General features: G+C 39.7%; 2 protein-coding genes across 3 annotated transcripts; both read right to left on the reverse strand.

Annotated features, from left to right (window-relative positions):
- Positions 1–534: 534 nt before the first annotated feature.
- Positions 535–10,914, reverse strand: LOC133009312 (myosin heavy chain, fast skeletal muscle-like). Its single transcript, XM_061076785.1, has 39 exons — positions 10,708–10,914; positions 10,485–10,628; positions 10,241–10,397; positions 10,121–10,148; positions 9,929–10,043; positions 9,751–9,843; positions 9,598–9,661; positions 9,418–9,516; positions 9,220–9,323; positions 8,953–9,091; positions 8,716–8,834; positions 7,978–8,127; positions 7,714–7,884; positions 7,319–7,619; positions 7,124–7,188; positions 6,956–7,043; positions 6,717–6,834; positions 6,506–6,629; positions 6,105–6,241; positions 5,758–6,013; positions 5,422–5,664; positions 5,163–5,339; positions 4,937–5,082; positions 4,742–4,832; positions 4,253–4,642; positions 4,006–4,132; positions 3,800–3,918; positions 3,522–3,718; positions 3,153–3,336; positions 2,905–3,070; positions 2,628–2,752; positions 2,196–2,504; positions 1,889–2,092; positions 1,670–1,795; positions 1,417–1,587; positions 1,226–1,330; positions 1,038–1,133; positions 805–936; positions 535–555 (listed from the first exon to the last, which is right to left on the reverse strand). Exons 1-39 carry the CDS (start codon positions 10,912–10,914, stop codon positions 535–537), a joined length of 5,808 nt encoding a protein of 1,935 aa, XP_060932768.1.
- Positions 10,915–15,683: 4,769 nt separating this feature from the next.
- LOC133009309 (myosin heavy chain, fast skeletal muscle-like) lies at positions 15,684–25,801 on the reverse strand. Of its 2 annotated transcripts, none has more exons than XM_061076779.1 (39): positions 25,625–25,801; positions 25,372–25,557; positions 25,129–25,285; positions 25,009–25,036; positions 24,813–24,921; positions 24,625–24,717; positions 24,473–24,536; positions 24,293–24,391; positions 24,095–24,198; positions 23,828–23,966; positions 23,525–23,643; positions 23,044–23,193; positions 22,780–22,950; positions 22,385–22,685; positions 22,190–22,254; positions 22,022–22,109; positions 21,783–21,900; positions 21,572–21,695; positions 21,150–21,286; positions 20,806–21,061; positions 20,470–20,712; positions 20,211–20,387; positions 19,985–20,130; positions 19,791–19,881; positions 19,302–19,691; positions 19,058–19,184; positions 18,852–18,970; positions 18,574–18,770; positions 18,217–18,400; positions 17,969–18,134; positions 17,693–17,817; positions 17,260–17,568; positions 16,953–17,156; positions 16,729–16,854; positions 16,476–16,646; positions 16,267–16,371; positions 16,071–16,166; positions 15,830–15,961; positions 15,684–15,704 (listed from the first exon to the last, which is right to left on the reverse strand). In XM_061076779.1, the coding sequence occupies exons 1-39, from the start codon at positions 25,799–25,801 to the stop codon at positions 15,684–15,686; spliced, it is 5,814 nt and encodes a 1,937-aa protein (XP_060932762.1). The 2 variants fall into 2 exon arrangements, with proteins under 2 accessions (XP_060932762.1, XP_060932764.1); XM_061076781.1 differs by having other exon boundaries at positions 25,372–25,515; positions 25,595–25,801.
- Positions 25,802–27,173: the final 1,372 nt, after the last annotated feature.

Raw genomic sequence — 27,173 nt, forward strand, 5'->3', positions numbered from 1 at the left:
GTATAGTATATAATAATGCTACCCCACAGAAAAAGCATCATGAATTATTTGAAATAGTTATTTTTGATCCGTCATGGCAAAAGGCTCATACCATATAAAGACAGTTAAGATGAATTTACAGTATATTTTGACAGCTGTTGATTTCTTTCAAGGTTTATTCAAATCCCAATTGACACATTTGTTGCTGCATTTGTAAGATTCTGTAATATATATATACACAATGAAATTAATGCTGAATTGTTATTGATACCCTAAATGTCAAAGGTTTTGGAAATGATAACATTGGATTAATATTTTTGGTCATTCGTGACTTCAAGACAGTACCCAGAATGCAATTTATAGTGTATAAAGTGTAGAAGGTTGTCTAACTGTGTGTAGGATGTTTTCTAACTGTGTTGCAAATCATCCATAACTCATTTGCTCTCACAACACACAATGAGTTGTAAATAACACAGAGTAATTTAAGAAGAAAAGGTATTTTATTGTAGTATATTTCACATCATATTATATGACTGAAAACAACTCAATAGTCCTTTACTCTGCTGCCTCCTTTCCCTGTAACAAGAGAAAAAGAAATACTGAGGTTACATATGTGCAAAGAAACAACACGCTTCGTGCAGATATACAATTTTCGTCTGTTCTGGATTTTATGAATTACTGTGTCTACTCTAAAATTCACCATTACCATGAACGTATAACCATAAATGTGTACTTTGCCAGAGCTTTGATCATGTTCCTTTCAAACACCTTTAACTTGCAATTTTTTTCATTTAATTTGTTTACGACAAAGAATTGTATATTTACCTTTCCAGAGTCACGGGTCTTGGCTCTCAGTTTGTTGACCTGGGACTCTGCTATGTCAGCACGCTCCTCAGCCTCCTCCAGCTCATGCTGGACCTTCCTGCACTTGGACAGGTGGACATTGGCCTGCTCCTCCTGGAAGACAATGCATATTAAAATGTTTAGATGACCAGCAGATATACTGCAAATGCAATATGACGTATCTCTAATCATTTTTAAATAAAGCTTTTGCTTACCGCTTCCTCAGACTGCCTCTTGTACGCCTTCACCTTGAGCTGCAACTTGTCAACCAGATCCTGCAGCCTGGCACCGTTTTTCTTGTCCTCTTCAGTCTGTTATACATAGATTATAGATTTAAATATACATTGTTAACATGGCAAATGAGATTGATTTGTACACATTAAATGTAATAAAGTGACTATACCTGGTAGGTGAGCTCCTTCACTCTCCTCTCATACTTGCGGACACCCTTAACAGCATCTACTCCACGTCTCTGCTCAGCCTCAATCTCTGACTCAAGTTCACGCACCTTCAGAAAAATGTTTAGAATACAAGTATTTTGTATGTTTTCATACATTTCGTCATCCATGTAACTATCTTTAATAAATGTTTTACCCTAGACTCCAGTTTCTGGAGCTGCTTCTTTCCACCCTTCATGGCCAGGTTCTCAGCCTCATCCAGGCGGTGCTGCAGGTCCTTAACAGCAACCTCCAGGTTCTTCTTCATCCTCTCCAGGTGAGAGCTAGTATCCTGCTCCTTCTTCAGCTCCTCAGCCATCATCGCAGCCTGGAAAACACAATATTTGGTTTAGAAATGTCAAAAATCAATGAGTAAAAAGTATTTATAATAAGTAAAAACTTAAGCGTACATCAGTGATGGCTTTCTTAGCCTTATCCTCTGCATTCCTTGCTTCCTGAACAGTGTCATCAACTTCACTCTGGACCTGAACCAGGTCAGACTCAAGCTTCTTCTTGGTGTTCAGAAGGCTTGTGTTCTAGAGGATGAAAAAAGTTTCTTAGGTAATCAACATTTCAGTAGTTTAACGTTTTATTGGTTTTATATATTGAAGTACTGTATATTTGATCACCTGAGAGTGCAGCAGTCCAACACGCTCACTAGCATCCACCAGCTCCTGTTCAGCGACTTTGCGACCTCTCTCTGTCTGTTCCAGAGCCACTCTAAGTTCCTCAATTTCAGCCACCATCAGACCGTTCCTGCGATCCACCATAGCAGCTTGTTCCTTAAGGTCCTCCGCGGCTCTGACAGCATCATCAAGGTGCAGTTGAGCATCCTAGTGAAATGATAGCAGGAAAATATACGAATGAAACTCATAATGAACTGTAGGTGCACTCACTATACTGTAGTTTGTACAACAGCAGTTTTACTGACAATACCTTCAGCTGTGACTGCACATTCCTCAGCTGCTTCTGGGACTCAGAAGCCTGGCGATTGGCATGGCTCAGCTGAATCTCCATCTCATTCAGGTCTCCCTCCATCTTCTTCTTGATTCTCAGGGCATCATTCCTGCTCCTGACCTCAGAATCCAGAGTGCTCTGCATAGAGTCAGTCACCCTCTGGCTGTTTCTCTTGATCTGCTCCATCTCCTCATCTTTTTCTGCCAGTTTCCTGTCCACCTCACCCTTGATCTGGTTGAGCTCCAGCTGAACACGCAGAATCTTAGACTCTTCATGTTCCAGAGTTCCCTGATGACATCATAGAGTAAGATTTTTCACCTTACCTTCAGGGCTTTTAGCCCGATATACTGCATTGTCCTAGATTTGTAATATTTTCAGCACAGACAATCTCCCTTGATTAAACAAACATACCTCAGCCTCCTCAAGAGCTGTCTGGATCTCAGATTTCTCTGTCTCCGTCTGCTTCTTGGACTTCTCCAGCTCATGGATGCTCTTGCCAGTCTCACCAATCTGTTCAGTCAGATCAGAGATCTCCTCTGCAGAAAGAAACATATTATATATCGTCAAGCCTGAAATGTAAATTATGAACACTAACACAAAATGCGATGAATATAATCAAAGACAATCAGGTAGGAGCTCAAACACTAAAGTATGAATACATTTTTCTCGTTGTCAGGTGGGAACTCACGTTGCAGGTTCTTGTTTTCACGCTTCATGGTCTCCAGCTGATCCAGAGCTTCCTCATAAGAGTTCTTCATCTTGAACAGCTCAGTGCCGAGAGAACGAGCCTCCTTCAGAGATCCCTCAAGCTCTGACTGACCCTCCTCATACTTCTGCTTCCAGTCTGCCAACACCTAAATAACACAATTTATTGTGTTCAGAAAGATATTCAGCAATACAAAGGCAAGTCAAAAAAACCTTGTATGAATTGGCCACCTTGTCGAAGTTCCTCTGCTTCTTGTCCAGGTTAGCAGCCAGCCCATTAGCCCTCTCCACATCAATCATGAGGTCCTCCACCTCACTCTGCAGCCTCTGTTTGGTTTTCTCCAGAGAAGCACACTTGGAGTTCACAGCCTCAATCTGCTCCTCAGCCTCCTGGAGACGCTGAGCCAGCTTTTTCCTTTAAAACATTTGCAAATTTTCTCTCAATAAAAATGTATAATATCTTGTCAACTTTTACAGATATTCTTATATATATATATATATCAAATTAAATAAAGACACTAAAGTGATGTTGAACAGCTAAATGTACAAAATATATGCAAAGAAAATATCTGGTAATTGAATTGTTTGAATGTTACTCACTTGGACTCCTCAAGCTCCTCAGTGCGCTGAATAGCATCAGTTTCATACTTGCTTCTCCACTGAGCCACCTCACTGTTGGCCTTGGACATTCCACGCTGAAGCTCAGCCTTAGCCTCCTGCTCCTCCTCAAACTGTTCCCTCAGCAGGTCACAGTCATGGCGGGCTGATTGCAGTCCATGGGCAAGAGCATTCTTGGCCTAGGATAAGAAATATTATTGAAAGTGTAGAACGTTTAAATCTCATTCAACGAGGCAAGGACACATTTAGAGTTTTCTTACCTTAACCTCCTCTTCAATCTGTCTCTTCAGCTCTTCAATCTGTTGAGTGAAGGCCTGTTTGCCTCTGGTCAGCTGGGAGACAAGAGCCTCTTTCTCTTCAATTTGACGGCCGAACTCACCTTGTGTGAAAATTAAGATCAAAGATTAGTTTCTTTTCTGTTTCTGGTTGATCTGTGTCAAACTGAAGATGGCTGTCATTTGCATACCATTTTCTGTCAGGAGACGGGCTTTCTGTGCACCCAAGTCATTCGCTTGACGAACAGTTTCATCATTCTTGGTCTTTAGTTCACTGAATTGGTCCTCAAGAGTACGGCACATCTTTTCAAGATTTCCCTTGAGTGAAAAAGGAACAGAAAAGAAAGATTTAATTTTTTTTACACAATTATTTAATTTATGTTTTTTCAATGTATAAAAAAATGCATTTAATACTCCAATATTTCATGTATTTTGTACCTTTGCTTTGGCAACAGCCTCCATGTTGCTGGACAGGTCATCAATCTCCATTTTGTATTCACTCTTTTCCTTTTCAAGCTTCTGCTTGACACGCTGGAGGTTGTCGATCTGCTCTCCCAGCTCAGCAACGCTGTCAGCCTGCTTCTTGCGAAGAGCGGAAGCAGTGGCTTCATGCTGCAGAGTGGACTCCTCAAGGTCACGACGGAGCTTCTGGAACTCAGCTTCCCGCTTCTTGCTCATCTCAATCTGAGCAGCAGTGGCACCTCCAGCCTCCTCTAGCCTCTCACTGATCTCCTCAAGTTCCCTGGAGAGGTCAGCCCTCTGCTTCTCAACCTTGGCACGAGCAGCACGCTCAGCCTCAATCTCCTCCTCCAGTTCCTCAATACGGGCCTGTTTCAGGTATATGTTTTATTGTTTATTGAACATTAAATGTGAAACACAAAAACATGAAAGCATGTTGTGTTGTGTTTAAAGCAATATGTTGATTACCTGAAGCTCCTTGATCTTCTTCTGAAGCTGAGATCCCATAGACTGCTCATCCTCAATCTTGCTCAGGAGTTGGCTGATTTCAAAGTCTTTCCTGTGAGAGCGACAAAATTCACAGTAAGAGTTAATTCATGCTATTGAATATTACTAGAAACATGATGGTTATTTGTCATAAGGAGGGAAACAAAATTCGGATACTTTTTCCCTTTCTCATCAGACTGCTGCTTGTCATTCTCAAGATCCATGATGGATTCCTGGGCCAGTTTCAGATCTCCCTCGAGCTTCCTCTTGGCTCTCTCAAGGTCCATACGCAGTTTCTTCTCTTGTTCCAGAGAACCCTCAAGCTGAACATTGAGACATTGAGATTGTGAATATTATGCTAAAGAATCTTGTTTTGTTAACCTAAGTGACTTTGTAAACTTACATCATCAACTTGCTGCTCAAGCTTTGTCTTGGCCTTGGTCAGAGTGTTGACTTTGTCTTCCTCAGCCTGCAGGTCATCAAGAGTCTGTTGATGAGCCTCCTGAAGGGCTTTCTTCTCCTTGCTCAGTTTAGCAATGCTCTCATCTTGAGAGGCCATCTCCTCTGTCAGGTTCTTAACCTATGTTTGCAAGTAAAATGTTATTAAACACATAGTAACAATGAATTTACTTGATATGCTACACATTTTAAAATTTACAAACCTTGTTCTCAGTGGCATGTTTCTCCTTCTCCACCTTGGCCAATGTAAGCTCCAGATCGTCAATATCCTTCTTGAGCTCAGAACATTCATCTTCCAGCTTTCTCTTCTTAGCAGTAAGCTCAGCATTCATTTCCTCTTCATCCTCAAGTCTCTCAGTTGTTTCTTTGAGTTTGGCCTCCATCTGAATCTTGCTCTTGATAAGTCCCTCACATCTTTCCTCAGCATCTGAGAGATTATCTCCTTCCTGTGTCATTGTATGAACACATCAAGTGTGAGCCCATCATTATTTGACCTACAACACTTGGACAATTGCAGGTACGGTCTGAGATTTACTTACGGATGCCACTTGGAGCTGCAGATCATTCTTCTCTTGCAGAAGAGACACCATCTTCTCCTCTAGTTCCTTCTTCTTGGCCAGGGCAGTAGCCAAGTCAGTTGTCATCTTTTCATAGTTTTCCTTCATCGAAGCCAGCTCCTTCTCAGTTTCAGCACTCTGCAGCAGAGGCTTGATCTTGTAGTAAACCTTCATCCATGGCCAATGTTTGACATTCATGAATGAGCGCACGTTGTACTGGATTGTGTAGATGGCTTCCCTGTGAAGGAGAAATTGTTGTCATGAAAAATGTTCCTGGTTTATTTTTCTTTTTATGTCTTTTTGTCTAGAATTTATTGTTTTCAACATGCCTCCTCTCCGTCATCTTCACAAACTCCTTTCTCATGACATAAGCACGGCAGAGAGCCTGAGTCATTGTGACCAGAGTTGCAAGCTTTTCATCTCTCATCTCCTCAAGGGTACCCAGCAGACCAGCCTTGAAGAACACCTGAATGAACAGAAAATATAAATAAACTTTCAGGTATCCTGAGGCAAAGATGCTTCATAAATGTACACATAAGATACATTCTTTCAAAATATACAATTTATAAATAATTTCTCCAGGTACATGGTCTGATTTTGTTCCAAATCCCTTCAAACATAATAAACCTTGAGGTACAGGTTGATTTTCAGACAAACAAACAAAATTAATAAGAAAAATCCTCCTCCTTTGTAATTATACCAACAATGAACAAGGGAGCATGGTTCTTACCTTTGTGTGTCCAAATCTGTACTCGTCATGATTAACATCAATCGATCCGAGCAGCTTTTCTGAAGCCTTCTTGTTGTCAATGAACTGGCCCTCAGGAATGACACTGGCATTCAATACCTTGTACCTTTAACACAAAAGTTATTGGTCTCTGTAAGTATTTTTTGGAGTTTGTGACAACATTTTTGGACGTTAAAAATGTATTCATTGGTACCTCTGCTTGAAGTCACCATATTGGATTCTGCTGGGGAAACCTTTTCTGCAGATTCTGATACCCTCCAGCACACCGTTACACCTCAGCTGGTGGATGACCAGGAAGTTCTCCATCAGTCCTATTTCATAAGACATTTCATTATTACTTTTGTGAATAGTTATACTCCTCATTGAACCAGCACTGAACTGAAACACTACTAACAAAAAAACATGCTATTCCCCAAAGAGTTCAAATCTTACCTGGAGTCTTTGACTCATTGGGAATCAGACAACGCACAAAGTGAGGATGGGTGCTCCTCAAGTTAGTCATCAGCTTGCCCAAGTTTTCCTGTAGATACAAAAGAGTAAGTTAGTTGTGTATAACGTAATGTGTGATGCTATTTCTTAGTTTACAATGCCAAAGCTTACCCTGAACTGTGAAGACACAGTCTGCATAGAGCCTCCCTTCTTCTTGCCTCCCTTCTTTCCAGCCTCTGTTGATCATTTCAAGTAGAATTATTTTTGTGAGAAACTGAATATATACAGAGACAACTTGCTACATTTGATAAAGAGTAATACAATATTAAAATATGTTTTAATTGACCAGTTAATTGTGTGTCATACCCTCAACAACAGCGGGATACAGGCCAGCCAGCAGTTTCACTGATGACTTCTGGTACAGCTGCAGAACAGAATCATTCAGGGGGTCCTTGTTCTTGTCCAGCCAGCCAGTGATATTGTAGTCCACTGTACCAGCATAGTGCACCAGGGAGAAGTGAGCCTCAATCTTGCCCTTTGCAGGTTTTGGCTTCTCAAATGCTTTGTTTTTGCCAAGATGCTGATCATAGAGCTTATTCTTGAAGGATGTGTCATCAGCCTTAGGGAACATGCACTCCTCTTCAAGGATGGAGAAGATGCCCATGGGCTAGATGAAAAAACAGAGAGATAAAGTATATCATGAAGTGACTGGTGTTTTTTAGGAGAATTACATACAATAGAATCATAAAATTGGTGTTTACCCTTTCAATCAGCTCAATGCAGGCGGCCAAGTCCATACCGAAGTCAATGAACTCCCAGATAATACCCTCCTTCTTGTACTCCTCTTGCTCCAGGACGAACATGGTGTGGTTGAAAAACTGTTGCAGTTTCTCATTGGTGAAGTTGATGCAAAGTTGCTCCAAGGTGTTGAACTGTGAGATGACAAATAATTAGCCTGATTGCTCATAGACAACAGGAAAGGCTTTGTCATATTTTAATAATGAGTTGCAGTGTATAAAGCTTACATCAAAGATTTCAAAGCCGGCGATATCCAGGACACCAATATAGGAGTTCCTTGACTGCTTCGTGTCCAACATCTGGTTGATACGGATGACCATCCACAAGAACATCCTCTCATAGACGGACTTAGACAGGGCAGTAACTGAGTTGTTCACCTGAAGAAGAATGTAAAAATATTTTTTTCTGTACGCTTCTGTTTAGTTGTTTTGTAAAATGCTGTGCTACTCTATACCCTATATAGGTATAAAACTTTATTTTTGCAATTTATAGTCAATACAAACATAACACACCCAGTACATCTAAATCCCTGTCACCAGTGTTAAAAACATTAAATACAAACTCCTTATTCTCACCTATTAATTGCCGTAGCCCAACTATATTTAAGGCTCTCTCCTCCACCCATACACTCCGCTAAGAAGGCTGTGGTCCTCAAACTCTGGATTGCTCTCCATACCTAACACTTAACGCAGACTTTTGGGGACCTATCTTGTTGCCCCACCCTCTGGAACTTTCTCCCTGCCAAAATCTGCAACTTTACATCTCTGGACAGGTTAAAAAAACTACTCAAACACCCCCTGTTCAGTTTATGCTCCACCGTGTCATTAGTGCTGTTTAATTATATCATGTTTTGTACAAATTACTCTTTTCTTTTTATATATATATATATATATATATACATGGGTGTGTCATTATAAAAAAAAAAATATTTACCGTGATACTTGAAATGAATACTTTATGTTTACCTGATTTACAGTCTGTCCCTTTGTGACATACTCATTTCCGACCTTCACTCTGGGATAGCACAGACCCTTCAGCATGTCAGCGGAGTTCAGACCCAACAGGTAAGCAACCTTGTCAGCATCTGAAAATGGTTTCATTATTTAAAATGTAGTATTGTATATATGTGTTTTCATGACAAAACAAAACCAGTGTGATTGAGAACTTCTGTTGTTCACTTTGATATGATATCAAATAGTCACCTTCTGTGCCATCAGGTTCAGCCTGCTCCTCACGCTGCTTTTGCTTGAACTTCATGTTACCGTGGTGGATCACAGCACCAGTAAACTTCCAGATGGCCATCTTCTCCTCACCACTGAAGCCCAGGATATCAATAGCAGCCTGTGTTAAGAAGATTTATTTTTTACGAAACATCTCCACTTTGGAAAATACATTCATAAAAATCACTTTGCATATCATACACATCAGATGTATGCAATATGTTAAATATTAAAACTTCGATCACTCACATCAGTAGCTTCCAGCTCAACTTTGTCATCAATGCTGGCCACAGTGATCTGACCCATGCTGATCAAGGGGTAGTCGTAGGGGTTGGTTGTGATGAGTGACGCCTCTGAATATTAAAAACGTGATGAAGATTAAATACAGAGTTTCACAAAAAACAATCACCATATGTTTAAAATCATGCAATAGCTTAATCTGTTTACCAACTATCCCCGGTATGTGGTTTGTCATCATCTGGTAGAAGATGTGGTAGCCTCTCTCAGCAGAAAGCTGGTATGTCACTCTTGACTTCTCCAGCAGATCTATAAATGTGGATTATCAGTCAAAACCTGGTCAGTCCTGAATTTCAGTCATCTACACTTGCTATGAGGATTATAACTTACATGTCTCAATGTCAGCACTGGCCAGTTTGCCAGTTGTGCCGAAATGGATTCTGATGAATTTACCCTATTTAGAAGATAGAAATTGTTGTAATCTCCCCACATAACCAATGTCTAACAAAAAATTTGTCTCGTACAAAATAACCCCATACTTACAAAGCGAGAAGAGTTGTCATTCCTCACAGTTTTGGCATTACCGTAGGCCTCCAGCAGGGGATTGGCTGCAATAATCTGATCCTCCAGTGATCCCTATATGTATCCAAGTTTCGAAATTAAATCAGAAAATAACTCTTTCTCAACTTTACTTGAACTCAATGGTGTCATCACAACATACCTGATACTTTTTTTCGCCGCCCCCCCCTTTTTTGTCCCCTCCTGCCACTGAGATTGTGGCGAAGTACTGGATGACACGTTTCGTGTTCACAGTCTTTCCAGCACCAGATTCTCCACTGGGTATAAACACAGACTTATATGAATTTGATCAACATATTTGATTCTAAAGAAAAGTCAACAGATATGAACTTACGTGATCAAGACAGACTGGTTCTCCCTATCTGTAAACATAGAAACCAAATTAATTAAACACATTCCTTTCAGTGAAACAACATTCTGTTTAATGTATACAAATTCTACAATAAGAACATACCAGTGAGCATGAACTGATAAGCGTTGTCAGAGACGGAGAAGATGTGGGGTGGAGCCTCCATACGCTTCTTGCCTCTGTAGGCATTAACAACTTCTTGATCGTACACTGGGAGCCATTTGTAAGGGTTAACAGTGGCACAGAACAACCCAGAGTAGGTCTGAAAGTGAACATAGAGATAAACAGTTAACTCCATGTTTAGTTTTTGATTTCAATATAACTTATTGCATTTTAAAGATAGTCTTACATAGATCATCCATGCTGCATAACGCTCTTTGAGGTTATACAGGACAGAGGCTTCATTGAGATGGGTCATCATGGCCATGTCCTCAATTTTGTCGTACTTGGGAGGGTTCATTGGATGGACGTCGTCTTCTTTAAATACCTTCTCCTGCAACAGGACATTGGTTACAATTACAACTGAGAACACATACTTAACTTTCAGTTGAGTCTTGTTTTATTATACAAACCTCCTGAGTCTCCAAGACTTTGACGGTGACTTTGCCAGCGTCTTTCTTGATGATCATTCCCTTCAAGTACAGCTCTTTGGCATCGGCCACATAGCAGGCAGCCTTAGCATCAAAAGGTGCGGTTTGAGCCTCAATTCTCTCCCTCTCTGGCTTACGAAGGTATATGGCTGCTTTGCCGTAAGCGGCCATCTCCGCGTCTGTACTCATGGTGGCGGGTTATGTCTGAAAGTCAAAAAACAAAAATCTTAAACTGATGACTGACTCTCAATGTGATTTAACACTGGCTAAGTGCATCCGTACTCATTGAAGATTATACTTTCATCATTATGGCCTTGGACGCCTCTAAAGCCTATGCTTTAGAGCTGCTACCTTAAGTTCATGTAACTGACCAAAAAACTGAGTAACTATTTAATTTTCTTCAGGAGCTGCAACTGATTATAGGCAACTTGACTTGCTTAAGGTTCTTGAATGGTTAGTTTTGCCTTTCACCAACATTCTTATTAAGTTTAGAAATGAAGAAACCTCTTGAATGAGAGGTGAAACTTCTTCAAACAACTCAAGCATGTCCAGTTGCCCGCAGACACTTCTGTGCGACTTTTGAAGATACCATGACTGAGAGTCTTCACAGACACTTACTATAATATCTCTAATTGATTTTGTCCATTACATGTGACATGACTCGAAGTAGTTGTGATTAGTCACACTAATCCTAGTTTTGACAAAACTATGCAGTTAAATTCAATGTTTCACTCAAACTGGACCACAATATAAAAAGTAGTTCATACCTGCCCCTTTCTATGACAAACTTCCTTTATATTTCACAATCCTGTGGAAATCATAAAACATATATTTAGTCTATGAAAGTTCATGAATGTTTATCTAAGATTTGTTGATATTGCTGTTTAACTAGTATCAAAGAAAGTTCTCTTATCTTTATAATAAACAATAAATGCTCTAAAGCAGATTGACGATACACCTACCAGTAGCAGGAGTCTTCAGGGGTCCTCTACTAACACTCTTAGGTTTGAATCCACTCCTTATATTGGTTTCATGTTGCGATTGATGCCAAAGTTATAAGGGGGAGATTTCCAAATGTGGTGTTGCTATCCCCTACAGCTGTAGTCTTAATTAATATATCTAATATTTTAGATGTCAGGGAGGCCATACATCTTTTATGAGGCATCTACAGATAGCCCATATCTGTGTTGCTGCCTTGGACATTTTTAACATTGTAACATTAAAATGATCTTTCAGTACCATTTTTCAATGTTCATACAGATTTGCTTTGGTTTTAATATGCACATGGTCTTCATAGTGGCTTTTTTTCAGTCATGCTTGACGCTATACTAAAGATAATGAAACTTTCAGTTTATCTCCAATGAACATTTTGATGTATTTGTGTTTTTTTCATCACTCCTCTTATACATCCTGGTTTACAACAGCTGTTGTTGTCCTCTGCGAAGTAATACACAATGTTTTGTGCACAGGATCATCTACTTCACTCAAGCTTTTTATATTAGATTTTTTAAACTGAAAAAAGGTTTGATTCTGAAGTCCATCATAGTCATTGGCATCACCAGCTGTTCAAACATGATGCACCCCGTGCCAGACTATTTGTGTGTGACTTTAATTTGATTCCCTTTAATGGACAAAATAATGTATTCTCTTTATTATAGTTGGATTTTAGCGGAATGTTTTTTCAGACACAACAAGTAATGACCTAAAAACACATATACCTTATAGTAACAACTTTTCAATTTCATCTTTTAATCATTGATTATTTGTAAACATTTTATTTAAATTTAACAATTTTGAAATCTTTTCCTGTCAATCCAAGGATTTTGTTTTTAGCACAACACATAAGAAATACATAGGGGCATAGTTGCACATGATGCAGTGGCATCTTTATCATATGTGTTATAGTTGTGTAACATGTTTTATTTATAGAAAGTATTATGTTCCCTCTGACCATGTCCAAGTGGCTACCTTGGATGTTATTACCACTGAGTCAACAGTGAATGCCCCAGCCTGCAAGATCTATTTTCCATTTACCTTCCTAAGCACAAATGAAGGAGCAGATATTCTTTAATTTCAATTAATACAGCCTTATTCACAGGCTCTCATTTCAATCAGGTTTTTACAAGAGTGACAACCTATAGCATCTTTATGGGCTTCATATCTATTTTCTGCCTTTTTATGAGTTTGATTGCCACCAGTCCTGAGTGTTACCCTTTTGGTTGGAAGGAAGCAAAGTGATATTAATTGTCAATATCGTAATTTGATCCTAATGTGTAATTGGTATATCTAAAAGCATAAACACAACGTGGATGCTAGTCTAACATTGATGGGGGAAAAAAATCCCATCAATGTTTGATTGGTATGTTAATGACAGTAACCACAAGCGAAATGTCTGTGTCTGCATTTTTACAAGTTGTAGTTTCACAACTATAACAGTATATCAAATAAAAAGCTATAATCAACACACATTTGAGAAGCTCAAACTGCCGGAATGCTTTAAGATCCTGAGAGCCTTGACTTTTTTTTTTTTTTTTAAACTCAAGGGCACTATTAGAATCTATCATTGCTGCAATGAGTGAAAATTTGTATGAGGGGGGAAAGGAAAGAACAGAAACGGCAAATCCTTAACTGAAGCTGAAACCAGAGAATGATTTGAATTCCAACTACAAATAGGCAGAATCTGTCTTTTAAATCACATAAAAGGTTTATGAAGTGTTGATCCTCTCACTCTGGACAGGATCGTGTCGGAGAGCTGCTGCTGTCACTGAAGTTTCTTCCAACTTCTCAGAGGCTTGAAATTGGTCTGCTAAAGGTCAGAACAGTCCCCACTGAGATATCCTCAGATGCCGGTAAATAACAAACCTCTTGACAAATAGAAAACCATCAGAAACCATACACACACACATTGTAACGTATAGGGTTACTGATTTGCTGTTTCTTGTGTTGTACAGCCGTTTACGTCAGGATCAGTGTCCAGTGTAACCATTGCAAGCTCAGGTCGCAGAAGACCTCGGTGGAGGCCCGGTGCCGGGTGAACTTCTTCAACGAGGTGAATACCTGTTGTTTGTGTTGTTGACATATTTATCTTTAAGCTGTGTTGTACTATTGTAACTGCTCTACTGAAAGATCATTAAATCTTTATACTCCAGCTCAACACAATATAATATAAATCTTTATGCTTATAGTCAACAATTTATATCATATTATTTATTGACTGATTTTCCATGATGTTTTATTATTCTGTTCGTCTTGGGTTTTCTTAATTTGTCCCAAGTGCAGCATTTTGTAATGGTTAAATTTGAAATGACGGATATAAATAAAATTATTGTTACTACGATTTTTGAAATATATTATTTAATCAGTATAATTACACGCACCCATTATGGACTGCTTTTCAAGTCAGGTTCCCTTTTCAACTGTGCAATATTAATTCTGACCTGTGAGCTACTAATAACCTAAATTAGGACTAGAGTTTGTACTTGCATTATTTTCAATATTAAAATTAATCATTAGAAGTAAGTGTGTTAACTACAAACAATGAAACAAAACAAGTTTAGTGTTGCATGATCGGAATTCCATGATCCATAAACTTCTGTTTTGATCAACAGCAATTATTTGATTGTTGTTATAATGTTTTAATAGTGACGCCACAAATAGATGGAGATATAGCTTTGAATGCTGAAGTAAAGCGTCATATTAGGTTTGTGTGTAAACACTAGAGGGCGCTATATAGGACCACGTGCTGTTGTATTTTCTGTCGAGCTGCATCACAATTTGACCTCGAAGGAGCCAACTGACCAACAAGGCTCCAGACTTTGGTGTAGTATCACTAAGCTAAACATGCTATTTGATATATTAGTATTAAGGACAGTGGGCTTCATACTTTTAATAATTTCTAACTATGACTAAGCTTAGTGCCGTATAAATGCAGTTATCCATTATTTCGATTTAAGCTAGGTGGCTAGCTAGCAAAGTTCAGCTGCTTCTTTAGCCATCCAGCAGCTAGCTAGCTAGCAGATCCTGCTTAACATTGAAGGGTAAATTGTTAGTTTTAACAAAGCCTGTTAATGTTTCAATATATAATAGATCAGGCTATATAATATAATATGTAGACAGTTGTTTTAAGGAGGGGTTAGTTGGGATCTGCTAATATTGGGGGTGGAATAGGACGAGACACTGTTGATTTTACATTGGAAACTATGGTGTGGCAGTTTTCAACGTGCGTCCGATGCTGCTGGTGTTTAATTTCATCATAATCATTATCCACCATCTTCCTCACCTCATCCAGAAAAGGTTTGACAAATCTTAAAATGTTCTAAACTGTTTTGTAATATGTGATCAAATAACATTATTGGTAATATGAATAAATTATGGAAAGGCTTGACAGACAGGATAAGGTATCTAAATATGTTCAATACAGTGATGTTATATGTGATTAAATAACATTTTGTATTATTAAAGATTCTTATTATTATTAAGAATGTATTCATATGTACAGTATAGTTTGCCTGTTTGCCACTTGTAAAAGAATCCGTAGCTGCCGTGAGTTTTAACCGCACTGCTAGCAAGGTAAAACCTGATAAACTTGCGACATGCAGGTAAAAGTTGACCTGGAAAATTATTGGTGATTAAATGTTGCTCATATGCATCTAAATAACTACGGCTGATTATGCCCATATTCGTCATGTATTAGACAGTGAAAAAGGGACATTAAACGGGGAATGACTGAATGATGAAGGTAAAGAAAAACTACCTGAAAAAGTTTTCTTATCTGATGGAGATGGTAAAACCCAGGAAGAGACTTTAAAAGAGTGGACGGACAAATTATGTCTCAGAAGAAACAGGCAGATGAAAATAATATTAGAGACATCAATTTCAGAGCAAAAAATACAATTTATTTGAACAGCATATTTCACCTCATATTATATGATTTGAAACAGGCGATCAGCCGATGAGCTTTATTCAGCTGCCTCTTTACCCTGAAAAACACCAACAAACAAAAATTATTGATTAGGTTCCTTTCAAACACCTTTAACTTATAGTGACTTTCTGCCACAATAATTTTCAATTTTTATTTGTTTACTACACAGAATTGTAGATTTACCTTTCCAGAGTCACGGGTCTTGGCTCTCAGTTTGTTGACCTGGGACTCTGCAATGTCAGCACGCTCCTCAGCCTCCTCCAGCTCATGCTGGACCTTCCTGCACTTGGACAGGTGGACATTGGCCTGCTCCTCCTGGAAGACAATACAGGGCAAATGGTTAAATTATCAGCAGATATACTGCACATGAGATATGATGTCGTATAGAGTTGCCATTGTTTAAATATTAATGTTTTGCCCTTACCGCTTCCTCAGACTGCCTCTTGTAGGCCTTCACCTTGAGCTGCAACTTGTCAACCAGATCCTGCAGCCTGGAAACATTTTTCTTGTCCTCCTCAGTCTGTAGTTGAAAATACATAGATTTGCATGTTTTAAAGGAAATTATATCATTACATTTGCTTGTTTTGTACTATACACATTTAATGTCAAAGTGACTCTACCTGGTAGGTGAGCTCCTTCACTCTCCTCTCATACTTGCGGACACCCTTAACAGCATCTGCTCCACGTCTCTGCTCAGCGTCAATCTCTGACTCAAGCTCGCGCACCTTTTGGAAAAAAGACAAATGCATTCACAGTTTATGTTACAAGTGTTTTGATGTTTTTTTTAAACTGTGTTTATATATGTATAATTCTATCATAATTCTCTTACCCTAGACTCCAGTTTCTGGAGCTGCTTCTTGCCACCCTTCATGGCCAGGTTCTCAGCCTCATCCAGGCGGTGCTGCAGGTCCTTAACAGCAACCTCCAGGTTCTTCTTCATCCTCTCCAGGTGAGAGCTAGTATCCTGCTCCTTCTTCAGCTCCTCAGCCATCATCGCAGCCTGGAAAACACAATATTTGGTTTAGAAATGTCAAAAATCAATGAGTAAAAAGTATTGATAATAAGTAAAAACTTAAGCGTACATCAGTGATGGCTTTCTTAGCCTTATCCTCTGCATTCCTTGCTTCCTGAACAGTGTCATCAACTTCACTCTGGACCTGAACCAGGTCAGACTCAAGCTTCTTCTTGGTGTTCAGAAGGCTTGTGTTCTAAAGGATGACAAAATGAAGTTTCTAAAGTTATCAACATTTCATGTTGTTTAACGTTTCATTGGTTTTATATATTGAAGTACTGTATATTTGTTCACCTGAGAGTGCAGCAGTCCAACACGCTCACTGGCATCCACCAGCTCCTGTTCAGCAACTTTGCGACCTCTCTCTGTCTGTTCCAGAGCCACTCTAAGTTCCTCAATTTCAGCCACCATCAGACCGTTCCTGCGATCCACCATAGCAGCTTGTTCCTTAAGGTCCTCCGCGGCTCTGACAGCGTCATCAAGGTGCAGTTGAGCATCCTAGTGAAATGATAGCAGGAAAATATACGAATGTAACTCAAAATGGACTGTAGGTGCACACACTATACTGTAGTTTGTACAACAGCAGTTTGTCTGACAATACCTTCAGCTGTGCCTGCACATTCCTCAGCTGCTTCTGGGACTCAGAAGCCTGGCGATTGGCATGGCTCAGCTGAATCTCCATCTCATTCAGGTCTCCCTCCATCTTCTTCTTGATTCTCAGGGCATCATTCCTGCTCCTGACCTCAGAATCCAGAGAGCTCTGCATAGAGTCAGTCACCCTCTGGCTGTTTCTCTTGATCTGCTCCATCTCCTCATCTTTTTCTGACAGTTTCCTGTCCACCTCACCCTTGATCTGGTTGAGCTCCAGCTGAACACGCAGAATCTTAGACTCTTCATGTTCCAGAGTTCCCTGATGACATCATAGAGTAAGATTTTTGACCTTACCTTCAGGCCTTTTAGCCCGATATACTGCATTGTCCTAGATTTGTAATGTTTTTCTCCTCAGAAAATCTCCCTTGATAAAACAAACATACCTCAGCCTCCTCAAGAGCTGTCTGGATCTCAGATTTCTCTGTCTCCACCTGCTTCTTTGACTTCTCCAGCTCATGGATGCTCTTGCCAGTCTCACCAATCTGTTCAGTCAGATCAGAGATCTCCTCTGCAGAAAGACACATATTACATATTGTCAAGCCTGAGATGTAAAATAGGAACACTAACACAAAATGCGTTGAATATAATCAAAGACAATCAGGTAGGAGCTCAACACTAAAATATGAATACATTATTCTCGTTGTCAGGTGAGAACTCACGTTGCAGGTTCTTGTTTTCACGCTTCATGGTCTCCAGCTGATCCAGAGCTTCCTCATAAGAGTTCTTCATCTTGAACAGCTCAGTGCCGAGAGAACGAGCCTCCTTCAGAGATCCCTCAAGCTCTGACTGACCCTCCTCATACTTCTGCTTCCAGTCTGCCAACACCTAAATAAGACAATTTATTGTGTTCAGATAGATATTCTGCAAAACAAAGACAAGTAAAAAAAAACTTGTATGAATTGGCCACCTTGTCGAAGTTCCTCTGCTTCTTGTCCAGGTTAGCAGCCAGCCCATTAGCCCTCTCCACATCAATCATGAGGTCCTCCACCTCACTCTGCAGCCTCTGTTTGGTTTTCTCCAGAGAAGCACACTTGGAGTTCACAGCCTCAATCTGCTCCTCAGCCTCCTGGAGACGCTGGGCCAGCTTTTTCCTTTGAAATATTTGCAAATTTTCTCTCAATAAAAATGTCAATATCTTGTAAACTTTTACAGATATTCTTACATATATAAAATAAACTAAAGACACCAATGTAATGTTGCACAGCTAAATGTACAAAGTATATGTAAAGAAAATATCGGGTAATTTAATTTGAATGTTACTCACTTGGACTCCTCAAGCTCCTCAGTGCGCTGAATAGCATCAGTTTCATACTTAGTTCTCCACTGAGCCACCTCACTGTTGGCCTTGGACATTCCACGCTGCAACTCAGCCTTGGCCTCCTGCTCCTCCTCAAACTGTTCCCTCAGCAGGTCACAGTCGTGGCGGGCTGATTGCAGTCCATGGGCAAGAGCATTCTTGGCCTAGAATAAGAAATATTATTGAAAGTGTAGAACGTTTACATCTTATTCAACGAGACAAGGACACACTGAGAGTTTTATTACCTTAACCTCCTCTTCAATCTGTCTCTTCAGCTCTTCAATCTGTTGAGTGTAGGCCTGTTTGCCTCTGGTCAGCTGGGAGACAAGAGCCTCTTTCTCTTCAATTTGACGGCCGAACTCACCTTGTGTGAAAATTAAGATCAAACATTAGTTTCTTTTCAGTTTCTGGTTGATCTGTGTCAAACTGAAGATGGCTGTCATTTGCATACCATTTTCTGTCAGGAGACGGGCTTTCTGTGCACCCAAGTCATTCGCTTGACGAACAGTTTCATCATTCTTGGTCTTCAGTTCACTAAGTTGGTCCTCAAGAGTACGGCACATCTTTTCCAGATTTCCCTTGAGAAAAAAGTAACAAAAAAGAAAGATTTAATTTTTAACACAATTATGTAATTTATTGTTTTTTTAATGTACAAAAAATGCATTTAATACTCCAATATTTCATTTATTTTGTACCTTTGCTTTGGCAACAGCCTCCATGTTGCTGGACAGGTCATCAATCTCCATTTTGTATTCACTCTTTTCCTTTTCAAGCTTCTGCTTGACACGCTGGAGGTTGTCGATCTGCTCTCCCAGCTCAGCAACGCTGTCAGCCTGCTTCTTGCGAAGAGCGGAAGCAGTGGCTTCATGCTGCAGAGTGGACTCCTCAAGGTCACGACGGAGCTTCTGGAACTCAGCTTCCCGCTTCTTGCTCATCTCAATCTGAGCAGCAGTGGCACCTCCAGCCTCCTCTAGCCTCTCACTGATCTCCTCAAGTTCCCTGGAGAGGTCAGCCCTCTGCTTCTCAACCTTGGCACGAGCAGCACGCTCAGCCTCAATCTCCTCCTCCAGTTCCTCAATACGGGCCTGTTTCAAGTGTTGATTTTATTGTTTAGTGAACATTAAATGTGAAACACAAAAACTTGAAAGCATGTTGTGCTTTGTTTAAAGCAATATGTTGATTACCTGAAGCTCCTTGATCTTCTTCTGAAGCTGAGATCCCATAGACTGCTCATCCTCAATCTTGCTCAGGAGTTGGCTGATTTCAAAGTCTTTCCTGTGAGAGCAACAAAGTTCACAGTAAGAGTTCATTCATGCTATTGAATATTACTAGAAACATGATGGTAATTTGTAATGGGGAGGGAACAAAATTCAGATACTTTTTCCCTTTCTCATCAGACTGCTGCTTGTCATTCTCAAGATCCATGATGGATTCCTGGGCCAGTTTCAGATCTCCCTCGAGCTTCCTCTTGGCTCTCTCAAGGTCCATACGCAGTTTCTTCTCTTGTTCCAGAGAACCCTCAAGCTGAACATTGAGACATTGAGATTGTGAATGTTCTGCTAAAGAATCTTGTTTTGCCAACCTAAGTGACTTTGTAAACTTACATCATCAACTTGCTGCTCAAGCTTTGTCTTGGCCTTGGTCAGAGTGTTGACTTTGTCTTCCTCAGCCTGCAGGTCATCAAGAGTCTGTTGATGAGCCTCCTGAAGAGCTTTCTTCTCCTTGGTCAGCTTAGCAATGCTCTCATCTTGAGAGGCCATCTCCTCTGTCAGGTTCTTAACCTATGTTTGCAAGTAAAATGTTATTTAACACATAGCAACCATGAATTTACTTGATATGCTACACATTTTAAAATTGACAAACCTTGTTCTCAGTGGCATGTTTCTCCTTCTCCACCTTGGCCAATGTAAGCTCCAGATCGTCAATATCCTTCTTGAGCTCAGAACATTCATCTTCCAGCTTTCTCTTCTTAGCAGTAAGCTCAGCATTCATTTCCTCTTCATCCTCAAGTCTCTCAGTTGTTTCTTTGAGTTTGGCCTCAAGCTGAATCTTGCTCTTGATAAGTCCCTCACATCTTTCCTCAGCATCTGAGAGATTATCTCCTTCCTGTGTCATTGTATGAACACATCAAGTGTGAGCCCATCATTATTTGACGCACAACACATGGACAATTGCAGGTAGGGTCTGAGATTTACTTACGGATGCCACTTGGAGCTGCAGATCATTCTTCTCTTGCAGAAGAGACACCATCTTCTCCTCTAGTTCCTTCTTCTTGGCCAGGGCAGTAGCCAAGTCAGTGGTCATCTTATCATAGTTTTCCTTCATTTTAGACAGCTCCTTCTCAGTTTCAGCAGTCTTCAGCAGAGGCTTGATCTTGTAGTAAACCTTCATCCATGGCCAATGTTTGACATTCATGAACGAGCGCACGTTGTACTGGATGGTGTACACGGCTTCCCTGAGAAGGAGAAATTGTTTTCATGAGAATTTTCGAAAAAATTTTCATCCCATGTCTTTCTGTCCAGAATTTATTGTTTTCAACATGCCTCCTCTCCATCATCTTCATAAACTCCTTTCTCATGAGGTAAGCACGGCAGAGAGCCTGAGTCATTGTGACCAGAGCTGCAAGCTTTTCATCTCTCATCTCCTCAAGGGTACCCAGCAGACCAGCCTTGAAGAACACCTGAATAAACAGAAAATATAAATGAACTTTCAGGTATCCTAACTTGTTCAACACTCACAAGGCAACGATGCTTTATAAATGTACACATAAGATAGACGCTTTGAAACTATTCCATTGATGAGTAATTGCTCCAGGTACATGGTCTAATTTTACACCAAATTACTTCAAACATTTAATAAACGTTGAGGTACAATGCTGATTATCAGACAAACAAACAAAAAGAATAAGAAAAATCAACCTCCATTGTAATTATACCAACAATAAACAAGGGAGCATGGTTCTTACCTTTGTGTGACCAAATCTGTACTCGTCATGATTAACATCAATCGATCCGAGCAGCTTTTCTGAAGCCTTCTTGTTGTCAATGAACTGGCCCTCAGGAATGACACTGGCATTCAATACCTTGTACCTTTAACACAAAAGTTATTGGTGTCTGTAAGTATTTTTTGGCGTTTGTGGCAACATTTTTGGACGTCAAAAATATAGTCATTGGTACCTCTGCTTGAAGTCACCATATTGGATTCTGCTGGGGAAACCTTTTCTGCAGATTCTGATACCCTCCAGCACACCGTTACACCTCAGCTGGTGGATGACCAGGAAGTTCTCCATCAGTCCTATTTCATAAGACATTTCATTATTACTTTTGTGAATAGTTATACTCCTCATTGAACCAGCACTGAACTGAAATCATACTAACAAAAAAACATGCTATTCCCCAAAGAGTTCAAATCTTACCTGGAGTCTTTGACTCATTGGGAATCAGACAACGCACAAAGTGAGGATGGGTGCTCCTCAAGTTAGTCATCAGCTTGCCCAAGTTTTCCTGTAGATACAAAAGAGTAAGTTAGTTGTGTATAACGTAATGTGTGATGCTATTTCTTAGTTTACAATGCCAAAGCTTACCCTGAACTGTGAAGACACAGTCTGCATAGAGCCTCCCTTCTTCTTGCCTCCCTTCTTTCCAGCCTCTGTTGATCATTTCAAGTAGAATTATTTTTGTGAGAAACTGAATACATACAGAGACAACTTGCTACATTTGATAAAGAGTAATACAATATTAAAATATGTTTTAATTGAGCAGTTAATTGTGTATCATACCCTCAACAATAGGTGGATACAGGCCAGCCAGCAGTTTCACTGATGACTTCTGGTACAGCTGCAGAACAGACTCATTCAGTGGGTCCTTGTTCTTGTCCAGCCAGCCAGCGATATTGTAGTCCACTGTACCAGCATAGTGCACCAGGGAGAAGTGGGCCTCAGCCTTGCCCTTTGCAGGTTTTGGCTTCTCAAATGCTTTGTTTTTGCCAAGATGCTGATCATAGAGCTTATTCTTGAAGGATGTGTCATCAGCCTTAGGGAACATGCACTCCTCTTCAAGGATGGAGAAGATGCCCATGGGCTAGATGGAAGTACAGAGAGATAAAGTATATCATGAAGTGACTGGTGTTTTTTAGGAGAATTACGTACAATAGAATCATAAAATTGGTGTTTACCTTTTCAATCAGCTCAATGCAGGCGGCCAAGTCCATACCGAAGTCAATGAACTCCCAGATAATACCCTCCTTCTTGTACTCCTCTTGCTCCAGGACAAACATGGTGTGGTTGAAGAACTGTTGCAGTTTCTCATTGGTGAAGTTGATGCACAGTTGCTCCAAGGTGTTGAACTGTGAGATGACAAATAATCAGCCTGATTGCTCATAGACAACAGGAAAGGCTTTGTCTTATTTTAATAATAAAATGCACTGTTTGACGCTTACATCAAAGATTTCAAAGCCGGCGATATCCAGGACACCAATATAGGAGTTCCTTGACTGCTTAGTGTCCAACATCTGGTTGATACGGACGACCATCCACAAGAACATCCTCTCATAGATGGATTTGGCCAGGGCAGTCACTGAGTTGTTCACCTGAAGAAGAATGTAAAAATAGTTTTTTTCCTGTACGCTTCTGCATAGTTGTTTTATAAAATCCTGTGCTACTGTATACCCTATATAGGTATAAAACTAGATTTTGGCGATTAATAGTCAATAAAAACATAACACACCCAGTACATCTCAATCTCTTTACTTTTCAGGACAGCCTTTGGCCTCAGTTAATGCTCCACCTTGCCATTAGTGCTGTTTATTTATATCATGTTTTGTACAAATTACTTTTTTCTTTGTATTTATATATATATGTGTGTGTCATTATAGAAAAAACTATTCACTAGGATATTTGAAATGAATACTTTATGTTTACCTGAGGTACAGTCTGTCCCTTTGTGACATACTCATTTCCGACCTTCACTCTGGGATAGCACAAACCCTTCAGCATGTCAGCGGAGTTCAGACCCAACAGGTAAGCAACCTTGTCAGCATCTGAAAATGGTTTCATTAAAATAAAATCCCGAGATTGACAATCCTGAATACAGCGCAGATTCCAGCATCTACAAGTTCGATAACATTGGAGTTTTAGGTCTTGATCTGTGGCAGGTGAAATCCGGTACGATTTTTGACAAACTTGACAAAAATTATTCACTTTGATATGATATCAAATAGTCACCTTCTGTGCCATCGGGTTCAGCCTGCTCCTCACGCTGCTTTTGCTTGAACTTCATGTTACCATGGTGGATCACAGCACCAGTAAACTTGTAGATGGCCATCTTCTCCTCACCAGTGAAGCCCAAGATATCAATAGCATTCTGTGTTCAGAACATAAATATTTTACAAAACATCTCCACTTTGGAAATGTACATTCATAAAATCACTTTCGATATCATACACATCAGATGTATGCAATATGTTAAATATTAGAACTTCGATCACTCACATCAGTAGCTTCCAGCTCAACTTTGTCATCAATGCTGGCCACAGTGATCTGACCCATGCTGATCAAGGGGTAGTCGTAGGGGTTGGTTGTGATGAGTGCCCCCTCTGAAGATTAAAAACGTAATGAAGATTAAATACAGTTTTTCCCAAAATACAATCAGCATATGTATAAAATCATGCAATAGCTTAATCTGTTTACCAACTATCCCCGGTATGTGGTTTGTCATCATCTGGTAGAAGATGTGGTAGCCTCTCTCAGCAGAAAGCTGGTATGTCACTCTTGACTTCTCCAGCAGATCTACAAATGTTGATTATCAGTCACAACCTGGTCAGTCCTGAATTTCAGTCATCTACACTTGCTATGAGGATTATTACTTACATGTCTCAATGTCAGCACTGGCCAGTTTGCCAGTTGTGCCGAAATGGATTCTGATGAATTTACCCTGTTTAGAAGATAGAAATTGTTGTAATCTCCCCACATAAACAATGTCTAACAAGAATTTAGTCTATACAAAATAACCCCATACTTACAAAGCGAGAAGAGTTGTCATTCCTCACAGTTTTGGCATTACCATAGGCCTCCAGCAGGGGATTGGCTGCAATAATCTGATCCTCCAGCGACCCCTATATTCCAAGTTTTGAAATTAAATCAGAAAATAACCTTCTTTCACGACATATACTCTATTTTACTTGGACTCAATGCTTTCATCACAACATACCTGAATCTTGCTTGTATCCTTCTTCTTTTCTCCTCCTGCCACTGCGATTGTGGCGAAGTACTGGATGACACGTTTCGTGTTCACAGTCTTTCCAGCACCAGATTCTCCACTGGGTATGAACACAGATTTATAAGAATATGCTTATATATATATAACATATTTATCTCTCAAAAAAAGTCTACAGATATGAACTTACGTGATCAAGACAGACTGGTTCTCCCTATCTGTGAATATAGAAACCAAATTAATTAATCACACTTCTTTCAGTGAAACAACATTGTGTATACTGTATACAAATTCTACAACATGGACATACCAGTGAGCATGAACTGATAAGCGTTGTCAGAGACGGAGAAGATATGGGGTGGAGCCTCCATACGCTTCTTGCCTCTGTAGGCACTTACAACATCAGCATCGTACACTGGGAGCCATTTGTAAGGGTTAACAGTGGCACAGAACAACCCAGAGTAGGTCTGAAAGTGAACATAGAGATAAACAGTTAACTCCATGTTTAGTTTTGATTTCAATATATCTTATTGCACTTTAAAGATAGTCTTACGTAGATCATCCATGCTGCATAACGCTCTTTGAGGTTATACAGGACAGAGGCTTCATTGAGATGGGTCATCATGGCCATGTCCTCAATTTTGTCGTACTTGGGAGGGTTCATTGGATGGACGTCTGCTTCTTTATATACCTTCTCCTGCAACAGGACATTGGTTACAATTACAACTGAGAACACATACTTTACTTTCATCTGAGTCTGACCTTATCATACAAACCTCCTGAAGGTCGAGGAGTTTGACGGTGACTTTGCCAGCGTCTTTCTTCATGATTGTTCCCTTTAAGTACAGCTCTTTGACATCGGCCACATAGCAGGCAGTCTTGGCATCAAAAGGTGCGCTTTGAGCCTCAAGTCTCTCCCTCTCCGGCTTACGCAGGTATATGGCTGCTTTGCCATAAATGGCCATCTCCGCGTCCGTACTCATGGTGACAGTTTACTTCTGTGAGGCAATAACAAATAAGAGTAATGTTATTTATTTGTGTAAAACGTCCTTTCTTCAGCTGTATAACTGAACTAAATGAAAAACTGCATTGAACTTCTTAATTAACCTATCTATATTTAACTAATGTCTGGACATCCCCACAAGTGACTTTACCTGTGTTAAGTTAATATTGACCTGTATAACTGTTTTAACAAAAACTGGAAAACTTGCAGAAAGCTTTTGTATGAAATGAGTTAAAAGTTTATTAAAAAAACGGTTGCCCTTACCTGACCCTCCCTCTTTGAAGATTGGTTATATTCCACTATCCTGTTGAAATCATAGAATACATTTTCAGTTAATGGTGATAGTGTTAAACCTACATTTGTTAAACAACCACTGCTGATTTCTTAGTATTTTAAAGACATTGTCCATAAATATTTAAATGCTGGCTTACTGACAGAAGATGAGTCTACCTCAAGCAGGAGTCTTCGGGGGTCTGCTACCACACTGTTGTGTCCTGTTGGACCCTTTATATTGGAACTGACTTGAAGCTATATATGGGACTGATGCCAAATAGGGTGTGGATGGGAGTTTCAGGTGACATATATTGAAACAGTCCTCAAACAGTTATTGTGCATACATACCAGCCCATGTCGCCAAATTCTTTATTTGTTTGTTTAACATTTTATTTAAATTTTAACAATTTTGAAATCTTTTCTTGTCAATCCAAAGATTTTGTTTTTAGCACAACACATAAGAAATACATAGGAGCATAGGTGCACAAGATGCAGTGGTATCTTTTATAATATGAGTTATAGTTGTATAACATTATTTATAGAAAAAATTCTGTTCCCTCTGATCATTTCCCAGTGGCTGCCTTTGGTGTTTTACCCTTGAGGCGATGTGAATGTCACAGCCTGCAAGATCTATTTTCCATTTACCCCCTTACGCACAAATGAAGGAGCAGATATTCTTTAATTTCAATCAAAACAGCTTTATTCACAGGCTCTCATTTCACTCAGGTTTACAAGAGGGACAATCTATAGCATCTTTATGAGCTTCATGTCTATTTTCTGCCTTTTTACGAGTTTGAATTCCACCAGTCCTGAGTGTTACCTTTTTGGTTAGAAGGAAGCCAAGTTTTAATAATTTTCAATATCGTAATTTGATACTAATGTGTAATTGTTATATTTAAAAGCATAACTACAACGTGGATGTTAGTCAAACATTGATGGGGAAAAAAATCCCATCAATGTTTGCTTGGGATATTAATGACAATAACGACAAGTGAAATGTCTGTTTCTGTATTTTTACAAGTTTTAGTTCCACAACTATAATATAATAGTATATAAAAAAAAAGCTATAATTAACACAC

Source organism: Limanda limanda, chromosome 8 (genome assembly GCF_963576545.1).
Source record: "Limanda limanda chromosome 8, fLimLim1.1, whole genome shotgun sequence".
Taxonomy (NCBI): Eukaryota; Metazoa; Chordata; class Actinopteri; order Pleuronectiformes; family Pleuronectidae; genus Limanda; species Limanda limanda.

Excerpts from the sequence above, each read along its gene's own strand:
- LOC133009312 (XM_061076785.1), bottom strand. The coding sequence starts at position 10,914 with ATGAGTACAGACGCGGAGATGGCCGCTTACGGCAAAGCAGCCATATAC. Across the intron at positions 9,517-9,597 it reads CAGTGCTGACATTGAGACAT|ATCTGCTGGAGAAGTCAAGA; the intron begins GTAAGTTATAAT and ends CCACATTTATAG. Across the intron at positions 5,083-5,162 it reads TTGAGCAGCAAGTTGATGAT|CTTGAGGGTTCTCTGGAACA; the intron begins GTAAGTTTACAA and ends CTCAATGTTCAG.
- LOC133009309 (XM_061076779.1), bottom strand. The coding sequence starts at position 25,801 with ATGAGTACGGACGCGGAGATGGCCATTTATGGCAAAGCAGCCATATAC. Across the intron at positions 19,692-19,790 it reads AGAAGATCAAGGAGCTTCAG|GCCCGTATTGAGGAACTGGA; the intron begins GTAATCAACATA and ends CACTTGAAACAG. Across the intron at positions 16,855-16,952 it reads TTGGACTGCTGCACTCTCAG|AACACAAGCCTTCTGAACAC; the intron begins GTGAACAAATAT and ends GTCATCCTTTAG.